The sequence below is a fragment of the Geotrypetes seraphini genome, chromosome 5, assembly GCF_902459505.1.
Source record: "Geotrypetes seraphini chromosome 5, aGeoSer1.1, whole genome shotgun sequence".
In the NCBI taxonomy this organism is placed as follows: Eukaryota; Metazoa; Chordata; class Amphibia; order Gymnophiona; family Dermophiidae; genus Geotrypetes; species Geotrypetes seraphini.
This window is the reverse complement of record NC_047088.1, coordinates 55965243-55976143: the sequence shown is the minus strand read 5'-3', so window position 1 is coordinate 55976143 and position 10901 is coordinate 55965243. Positions and strand designations below refer to the sequence as shown.

At 40.4% G+C, this 10901-nt stretch overlaps 1 protein-coding gene across 8 annotated transcripts in view; it reads right to left on the bottom strand.

Moving 5' to 3' along the window:
* Window positions 1–751: 751 nt before the first annotated feature.
* Window positions 752–10901, bottom strand: part of DACH2 (dachshund family transcription factor 2) — an 845689-nt gene continuing 835539 nt past the window's right edge. For all 8 annotated transcript variants that reach the window (XM_033945577.1, XM_033945572.1, XM_033945575.1 and 5 more), the window contains one exon: window positions 752–1630. In XM_033945577.1, the coding sequence (XP_033801468.1) occupies window positions 1593–1630 (38 nt within the window). In that variant the 3' untranslated portion in view covers window positions 752–1592. The remainder of the gene's footprint in view (window positions 1631–10901) is intronic.

Below are 10901 nucleotides of genomic sequence, written 5' to 3'. Positions count from 1 at the left end.
AGCAGAGAGACCATCAGCTACTGAGCCAGAGTTTAAAGTAAAAATATGGGATGCTGAGGAAAGCGAGTAAAGCTGTCGTTGGACTGCCGCCATCTTTTGAGCTAAGTAACTGATTCTAATATTCTAACCCTGTGCACATTGGTGGACTGAGTTCCTATTTGGGATTTGGTATGTCGAGTGGAGTTTTTTATGCTGATGATAGTAAAAGAGCAGCTTAAAATCTATGAAGATTGCTGTCTCGATGCAATAATTGAGGCTTTTTCTCTACTTTATTAAGTATGGTTCTCTATAGGGTGAACCCACTGCTGACTAATTCTGTAATTTAGCAACAATGTTACTAGTTACTAATTGATTAGTGCTTGTGTGCATTATATAAAAAGACCATTTTAGAGGCCCATATAAAATATATTCCACACATTAAAATGGTTGAAAGAAGGCTACACCTTGTCCAGTGTAATTTAATGATGAGGTGCTAAAGGCAGTGAAAATAAAAAAGGCTTCTTTTAGAAAGTGGAAAGAACCTTAAAGAGGAAAATAGGAATGAGCATAAAAATGGCAGGTTAGATCTAAAACATTAATAAAGTAAGCAAAAAAATTGGGGGGACTTACAGTTACATATGAGACCCTCCTGTTAAATTAGTTCCTAAGGAGGATGTGTAAGAAGTATAAAAAGGTTCTGTTCATACTTTAAATATATTATTTTCAGAAAATTAGCATTGTAAACCTGAGTTGAAAAACGAATCTGAAAAGATTTCCAAAGTCAAACAAAAAGTTTTTAATACTGTATCTTAGCAAGAACATTTTAACAAAGAAAGTGTACTTAACTTAATATGGTACAACAGAGAAACCATACTTAAAAGTTTCCATTATCTAACACTTTAATGCATAATTACTTTTTTCATCTTAAAAGACCAAAAGCCAAACTGAAATGAGCATAAAAAAGCATCAATTTATATTCCTCAGGATATTTCAGCTATTAGGGTTTAGCTCACGCTCTTGAATTGGTCGTCTAATGAAAGGACAATTTATACATCGTTTTTAAAAAATGTGCACACATTTCTTTTTTAAAACATAATATATATTGAGTGTCAGCTTCAGTAAACAAAGCTAAATTTATAAACACAATCGAAACAGCTCCTTGATGAACAGTTTCAGTCATAACTAGACCTTGTGTTACATAGTCCAGTAAGGATTTTCTTGGCCTGATATAATCTTTGAGCCATAGCTATACAATAATAGCTTTCTGGTGTTTAAAATCAAATAACATTATTAGTTGTTCAGGGGAATAGTTTCTGTATGTGCTTAAAAATGTTAAAACTCTTTTATTTTGTGGGACCTAGAAATTAGCTGTTGCTACAGGCCTGGTTTGGTATGGAAAGCTTGTAAGAAACCTTTTAGTATCTTGTAATGAAAATACGGCAGTTTTCAATGTAATAACATTTAAATTGCCTGAAATAGTCTGTCAAGTTTCATGCTACAAATTCTGTTCTTCATATCAGTACTGAAGGCATCAAAGGTTGAAAGGGACATCTTTCTTGATAAAGAGTCTTCAAATAGTCAACTTTGTGTATCATGAATCAACTTGGTCTTCTTCAGTACATAATAGCAGGTTTTATGTATGTTCTGTTTTCTGAAGATGAAGAAAGACAAAATTCAGTTAAATACTGTAGTTTATCATTTGTGCCTTATGAAAGTATACATCTATATAAGGGATAATTATTTAACCAGTGGCGGTAAGCAGCATTTTAGCTGGTGGCGGCATTAATCCCAGAAATTCAATGTCAAGCTATGTCCAGACACTGACATTAAACAGCCAAATTTATGCAGCCAGCTTTCTCTTAATGCAGTTAAGGACAATATTCAGCACTTAACCGTCTAAGTGACAACTTATAAAGATAGGACTGCTTTATGTGATCCAATTAATTTAGGACTCCTTTTACAAAGCTGTGCTAAATTGCTGGGTGCGCTAGCCGCTACCGCCTCCTTTTGAGCAAGCGGTAGATTTTCGGCTAGCGTGCACTATAGCGTGCGTTAATCCGGTGCGTGCGTTAAAAATGCTAGCGCACCTTTGTAAAAGGAGCCCTTAGATGATTAAGGGGTCCTTTTACTAAATGCTAGCACGTCCATTATAATCCTATGGACGCATTAGCATTTAGCGCATGCTAAATCGGCCTACCGCACCTTAGTAAAAGACCCACTAAGTGTTGAATATTGCCAAATAACCTTATAAGTGCTGATTCCACCTCGGGACCGCCTACAACATAGCTAGCTTTCACATTAGTGCTTTGTGGTAAAATTCCGTGGCACTAACTGGATATCAGTTAATAGCACTGCACAACAATTTAAGTTTCAAGTTTTATTAAAATTTTGATGTATCGCAATATCATTAATTCAAAGTGATTTACAATTAAAAACAGGGTCTTAATTATTAACTAAAACCAACACAAATGGACCTGACGTACCAATACATAAGGGAAGTAGGGAGAACTACAATAAGTATAGTAAAGGATATATATATAAGGAAAATACAAATGGAGGGTAAGAAAGTTTAAAAGTATTTATAAAAGTATAGTAGAAAATTGAGGATTTTTATTTTTTTTCAAATTCTCAGAGCCTAAGACAGAGGATTAATGAGTTTAAGCAATAAGGACAGGAGTAATTTATGGCCAATTAAATCGCTTTGAATATCAATCTCTAGATCTCTGTCTATAAGTACTGTGAAATGAATTATAATTTAAAATGTAAATTTGATCACTGTTTATATAAAAGCCTATAGATGCATTCTCATCGTTCAAGTTCAAGTATAGCAAACATTTGTGATATCAAGAGATTGAAGCTAATGCTATAAGGGCCTGATTTCATAAGAGAAGCCTAGGTTAGGTGCCTACATTGAGGACACCCAGCGACATCTAACATAAATCTACGCATAAGCTAATTCTTTTATAATGGTTTAAATGGCTTGGTAATTCACTATACCATGAAAAACCGATTAAAGAACAATTATTTTAATTAATTTGGGTTGCATGTGGAATACCATGAAAAGCCTAACAATACCTAAGTCGAGGTGCCCTGCGATGCTTAATGATGCCTACCTGAAAAGTAGGTGTGTTTAGGGGTAGATAATAGGCATGGTTGACTTACGCATTACTAGACGTTTGAGTCAGCTGCCAGGAAATTAGGCCAGGTAAATCCTAGCCTAATATACTGGTGCCTACCTCTAGGACACCTAGTGATGCCTAAGTCTGCATAGGCTCCACTAGGCGTGATTCTATAAAGGAAGCCTAATGGTTGATTGACAACTGTGCCGAATGGTGCCTACAAGGTAGGCGCCATTTAAAGAATCAGACCCTAAATGCACATTTTTCTACACAACTGATTTCAAGGTTAAAGGGACATCTTAGAAGTGTTGCTTAGATACTTGTAAGTGCTATAAGAACATTGTTTTGGTCAGTTACTGTTTGGTTCAACTAAAAAGTATTCTAGAATTTGCATATTCTGATCACAAAACAAGAAAGTATTTTTATTGCACACTGCTTACCTTCTATGGAAGGGTTTATATGTAAATAAGTTATAGCAATTTTAAAGAGGAGAGTATGGAGGGGCATAATAAAAAAAAGTCTAATTCCCCTTTTGACCTAAGGCCCTAGGCACCCAAGTTAGGCAGCAGGGAAGTGACTATTCTTGAAAAAAATGTCCAAAATGTATTTTTTTTTTTTTCAAGAATGGCCTATCTGTATGTTCAAGAGTTTAATCGCCCAGACCACCACTACATCTACTTTTAAGCTCTATTCTTGAAAAAAAAAAAAAAATCACCCAAGACCCAAATGCCCAAAACAAGACTTTTAGGCATGGGAGGGACCAGTCCTTTACCTAAAACCAAGATTCTCTAACCGGATCTGTCATAAGCGCCAGTTAGAGAATCGTGAAAGTGCCCCCCCCCCCACAACAATCATAGCAGGAGAGATGCCCAATCTATCCTACCAACACCCCCAAACCCCTCCCATAGTCTTCGCCGGCAGGAGAGATACCCAATCTCTCCTGCTGCGATTCCCCGAACCCTCCCGCAATCTTCCCCGGCAGGAGGGATGCCCAATCTCCCCTGCCGCGATCCCCCGCGAACACACCCCAGCAAGCATTATGGCAGGAGGGATGCCAAGTCCCTCCTGCTGACACCCCCCAAAAAAGATGTCCCCCAACTGAAAGTTCACTCCCACCAAGACCCCCCTACCCCTATCAGGACCCCCCTAACCTGATTTAGTTGGCTGGCCAGCCAGCTCCTGCCTGCTCGCCTTCGCTGGAATGATGGGCCTGCCCCTTCCCGGTGCATCTTGAGATGCAATGGGGAGGGGCCTAAGGGCCTGATTATGCTATGTTTTGAACATCTTCATTGAAAATGAGCGCAGTAGATTTACAGACTACTTGTACTTTTGCAGGTAAATGTACATTATTCTGCAAAAGTGTATACATAGCATGATATATAAATGCAAGAGGGCATATGCATGTGTGGAGTATGGGTGAGCAGTGGGTGGGGCTATCACTTATGTGTATAACTTAAAGAATGATATAAATCAGGGGTCTCAAAGTCCCTCCTTGAGGGCCGCAATCCAGTCGGGTTTTCAGGATTTCCCCAATGGATATGCATGAGATCTATGTGCATGCACTGCTTTCAATGCATATTCATTGGGGAAATCCTGAAAACCTGACTGGATTGCGGCCCTCAAGGAGGGATTTTGAGATCCCTGATATAAATTATGCATGTTCGGGCCGCATTTAAGCTCCCACACTTACATCAGCCCTATGGCTAGAGTAACTGCAGGTGCCTAAATTTTAGATGCATTGATACCAGCATTGATATGTTAATTGAATCTGGGCACCCAGGTATTGCTCTAGAATAGGCACTTGCCATGCATCCTCAAGACACTTAAATGGAGGCACTCCATTATAGAATTGTCTTTGTAAGCAACTGGCTGCCTTCCTTTATAGCAGTGTTCCATACACTTTTTGTAGTCACAGCACATTAAACTCAGGGCCGCGGCTGCAGGGCATCCAGAAATGTGTGAACGTTGATACGATGACAACACATGCATGTGTGATGTCATCATGCTGATGTCCGCACATGAGGCCCTGCAACCGTGGAGGGATACTGAAGGAGGCGAGGCGCCGGCGAGCAGAAGAGGTGCTGGCACAGACTGACTGACTGCAGGAAGTGCTTCTCAGTATGAGAGGCACATCTTATAAGCAGTCAGCTGGCACCTACGTCTCTCCTCCTCGATTGCATCTCATGGCACGCCTGGAATCTCGCCATGGCACACAGTTTGCGATACACTGCTCTAAAGGTGATGATATGATATACAATAATTTAACAGAACCACACACTCAAGAACATAGAGTATAACAAAATAATTGTTAAACCAACACTTCTGTGAGGCAACTCAGTAGTCACTAACTGTGTGTGTTGTAAGAAATATAAATACGTCCAAAGTGCAATGAAAGATGTGCACCAGATGAACTGCTACAATTAAATATAGAAAAGAATCCCAGACATTGCAACAGGCCAGACACAGCTCAAAAAAAAACCCCAGGAGAAAAAAGCCTCAGAACCCCACCGTCATCTTGTTGTAAACAGGGTAAGGAAAACCTCTTAGGCATAAAAATCCCCCTCTGGGCTGAATGTAAAGCCTTGTGCAATGCAAAGGTTCAGAACTGCTGAGCAGAAGTTCAAAAACTCTGACTGAAACAAACGTTTGTAATGGAACACGTATCGTTACTTATCTTAATCAGGAGAACCGGGAATACCCACGATGGCCAGCGTTTCCACGGGTACAAATATCCCAGCTGTCTCAGGGTAAAGTACTCCGATCACTCCCTTATGCTTAGGAAATATAACTAAACGTTTTCCTGCTTCACTGAACCACTGCGGGTGTAGAGTAGACTCTATTAACTGGAACTCAAGCAACCAGAACGTTCAAGCAACCAGCACCCTCAAAAACCAAAGAAATACTATAACACTTTAAATAGAAATTAAAATAAAATCAATTTCTAGCTGAAATTTAAGTGTAAACTTAGCACGCCACATCTGAGTATGCCCATGCTTTGCCTACCATATCTCCAATAGTTTGTCTGGAACAGTTTATGGTATGACATAGTATGGGGTATAGTATTAGTTAGGCCTATTTTTAAAGTAACTCTCAAGCAACCAGAAACTACATTTATCCAGCATCTATTAACCCCCATGGGTATTCCCATGAGAGCCAACTGTATTTATATTACTTACAACACACACAGTTAGTGACTACTGAGTTGCCTCATAGAAGTGTTGGCTTAACAATTATAATATACAATAAGCCATAGTAACTTGCTTGCTGGTAATTTGCACTTGATCGTGGACAATTGTATCGTGGTCATGCTGTCTTCAGTGCAGACTTATTAAAACAATGCACATAAAAACAGCCATGAAGCACTAAATAAACTCCAATGAAATATTATGCACAGTTGTTATTTGAGTTTAGGGAGGTAAGCTCTGATCTAGGATTGCAATAGAGCAAGATAACTCATCACCTTTTAGGTGCTAGTCTTGTTTTATACCATATGAGATGAGTTGTTTCCACAATTAACTTATCCTATTGACTGAATTGAATTGTGGATTCTATTTTCAATGTTTAAGGCACAATCACAGTCTCAGTCTCTCAGAAGCACAACAAAACTATGGGCTTCTTTTACAAAGCCGCGTTAGCGGCTTTAGCGCGTGCGACTTTTAATCATGCGCTAGCCGAAAAACTACCGCCTGCTCAAGAGGAGGTGGTAGCGGATAGCGCATCCGGCGGTTTAGCGTGTGCTATTACGCGCGTTATATCGCTACCGCGGCTTCATAAAAGGAGCCCTATATCTTAAATAATGTGATAGGTAGCAAATTATGGCATTTTAGCCAATTTTTAGACATAAAAAAAAAAAAATACAAAAACTAGAGTGTCACCCTGAAAATTTGTAAGAACGCTTCCACATTGGAGGGACTGACTGAAGTTCATTCATATCCATCCCAAAGGAATTTGTCTAGTTATAGGTCCTACTGATATTTTGGAGCAGGCCCGAGGGCCACATGCAGCCCCGTGAAGTATTTTGTGCGGCCCTGTGAAGTATTTTGTGCAGCTTTCCTCTGCTGCCCCTGGGTGTTTACTGTTTTGCCGGCTTCCTCCTCGGTCTTGCTGCAGCGTTTCCGCGGCCCCAGAAACATTTTTTTCGACCAATGCGGCCCAGGGAAGCCAAAAGGTTGGACACCCCTGTTTTAGAGAAATGTATATTTCAAACTTTATATACTATTTATCTTAGTGGTTTACAATAAAATAAATACTATAATACATTATTAAAATGAAGAACTTCATCAGCTTATAGGAAAGACCTACTTCATTCACTCAAGAGCACAACAGTAACCTAGCACCTGTACTTTTGTCGGATTAGCCCTGTACCCCTATTCTAACAACTGGACCCTGAAAACTTGTTGGAAAATATTTTTAATCTGACCTTAAATTTATGAAAATTCATGTCCATTTTAACCATCCACCCAAACACAGCACTTCCAACTGAGGTTGGTATGACCAAATACTGTAAGCCTTTTTAAATAATCTTGAATCTCAAAATGGACATAGGCCTGGATTCACTAACCTGCCCGATTGGGCCTGATCCAGGTCCGATCCGGACAGGTCCGATGAATTCAGGAACGAAAAATATACCTGCATGGATCGCTCTATAGCGATCCCCGCATGACCATCTGTTGATTGTCTACGCATACCCGTATGAGACGTGACTTTTTTTTTTAACTTAAAACTTTTTTTAACTTAAAACTTTAGTTTTTAGCCCTGCGAGCCTGTGGTTTTAACTCGCTTTAAACCTGCGGGTTAAAACCATGGGCTCGCTGGGCGAGGAAAGGCAAGAGAGCTTCGGGGAAGGGCAGGAGAACGGCAATGCCGCAGTAGAGATTCAGGGAAGATCAAGGCAGAGCAGGGTGGCATGAGGGCGAGCAGCAGAGATAAGAAGCAGGGCAGAGCAGGGCAGCATTCAGGGTGAGCAGGCAGGAGAGATTGCAGGGCTTCCAGTTAGAAAGACGTTTTTGACTGGTCCCCAGCATCGCTTCTTCAGGTGATCGGCCAGCCCAGTCAGATCAGAAATTTGGTGTAGTGAATCGGGTCGCTGTCCAATTTGCATGTGTTTCACCTCATTTGCATGTACAGATTCGAAGCAGATCGCAGAAGAGGTAAGTGAATCAGGCCGGATGGAAATTTGATAGTAAAGGAGTTGCAAACCGATTGGTACACGATCGGTTTGCTTTGTGAATCTAGCTCATAGAAAAGAAATGGATATCTGCTGCTCAAAATATACAGCATCAAGAAGTGAAATAGTTAAATCCGTGCCTGCAAATACTGTTGATCAGAGCAAAATGATAATCTTGAGTAGTATTTCATAAAGTGTTGACATCTATCCCATTGCTGCTTTGCATATGCCAATACTGAATACTCACCAGGAAAGAACCGGTATTGACCTGCTAACTGACACCGATCCTTGGAGCAATCTCAAAATTTGCCACATTTCAATTTCAAAATGCATTTCAGCTATAATATGAGTGATTTATCATTTAGCAGTAGCTGTCAAAGTAAACTCCTAGATAAAGCAAAAACATCTGGAACCATAAACAGAGGAGAGCTGTGGCTGAATTTTAATCCAAACCCCAGCATGCTCGCTTCATTAGGAACAGGAAACAGCTAATTAGGAACTGAATGGTTCATGTTTTAAGTGCATTTGTATTTCAGCTCCAAACAAAGATGATCTAATATGTATTCTTGATGTAAACAAGAATAAAGATCATGATGAACATGGAACAAAACATCTCCAGAGGAATGTTAGGGGGCCTGAGAAACTTGAGGGGAGTGACCAAAAAACAATTTTTTTGAGAACTGTTTGATTACTGATATCTTTGGTGTGTTCATACTCACAAGCACAGGTCAATATTTATCCAAGGGAACTAAATATTCAGGACCCATTCAAATAGCATGCAGTACTTCAATGCCTTTGATTCTTACACTATTTATAGTCCTAGTTCAGAAGGAGACATTTTAAGGTTATCAGCTATTCTTCTTTATTTAAAGATTCAGCTCTGCATGCAAAATATCATATTTTCTCATGGAAATTTGTTTACTGCATTCCATGTTGGTGGATAGGGGTGGGAGGGTGAAGAACCCTTAGACATGCATCTCTCTTCCTCCCTATATGAATGTCTCAGACTAGTTTTCAAGTCACACAGTCTTAACATAGACACAATCTAGGGGGGGGGGACTGATGTTTATGATCATCATATAAAAACAAAGCAACACTCATATCGTTAAAAAATGTACATATCTACTGTATTTCTTTGAGAAATGTACGTAGGAATCAAAATTTGGTTGTTTTTAATGGGAAATATTGTATATTAAGGTGTAATTTGAAATCCACTTATGCCTGTCCTAGGTGCTATAGGGTGTAAAAGCAAGGAGGGTAGAGTATGAGTAGTCTATGGGTGGGTCCCCAACTCACTTGCATAACTTCTACAGTAGAATACTATAAGCTAGGAGCCTGGTCATGCCTAAATTTAGGTCCTCCAACTTGTGTGTATGCTAGTATTATATAATAGTTACTTGCCGAACAGATGCCATTATACAATTATTGCCAGGCAAACAGCATCGCAACACTTAAATGAAAGCGCCAAGTTATAGAAGTGCCTCTGGTAGTGGAGTGGTGCAGGGGTTAGAGCAACAGCCTCAGCACCCTGAGCAGGGCCAGATTTTCCTATAGGCTAACTAGGCTTCAGCCTAGGGCCTCAAGATCAAGAGGGGTCTACATTCAAATTGTTAGCAAAATTAAAATTACACTATTCTAAAAACAGTGAACACTAAAACACTGAACCGAAAATAAGGAGAAATTCTACGCTTTGGGATCGGAACCGGCTCCGGCCGCAACGAGGCGCCGACTCGGCTTCTCCCTTTCTTTTTCTCACCCTGGGAGGAGGATCGGGGAGGGAAAGACGTCAATCCGGAAACAGCTGGGCAAAACCCCATCCCCGCGAGGAGAGAGGCAAAACGTGAATCCGTCAGGACTGGGCAGCCCAGACTGGCATTGGGTGTGGGGGTGGGGTGGGGGGTTTCAGTGGAAGGGGGATGGGAGGAAGGCAGGCTGGCATCGGAGGGGGGTGGGGGGGTTAATGGAAGGCAGGCAGGCAGGATGGCATGGGGGGGTGCTCAATGGAAGGGGGATGGGAGGCAGGCGGGCATCGGAGGGGGGTGGGTGAGGAAGGACGCACTGGGGGCACTATGGACATAGGAAGGGGCAATGTTGTGTGTTATGTTTGATTAGTTATTGTTACAAGTACTATATATGGTGCTGAGAATAAATGTCCAAATAAGTGTTCTCGACTTTTTTTTATTTATTATCCGTGTCACATTTTTTATAAAGGTTAGTACCAATAACATCTTTCATTTAACATATTGATATATATCACAGTAATGATGTATTTTATTATCTCTCATGTAATTTACAAACTTAAAAATGGGAGGTGAAAGGGCCTCATAAGTGGAATAGCCTAGGGCCTCTTTTAATCTAAATCCGGCCCTGACCCTGTGGTTGTGGGCTCAAACTCCACGTTGCTCCCTGTGACCTTGGGCAAGCCACTTAATCCTCCACTGCCCAGGTACATTAGAGAACTCACTGGGACAGGGAAAATGCTTGAAGTACCTGTATGTAAACCACTCAGATAATTTGATAGGCAGTAATCAGATACTTAAAATAAATAAATAAATATATATATGATAATAAAACAAAACAGTGGAGACGATCTTGAATGCGGATTATTTACAATTGTGTTTCAGCCCTATGGCTTG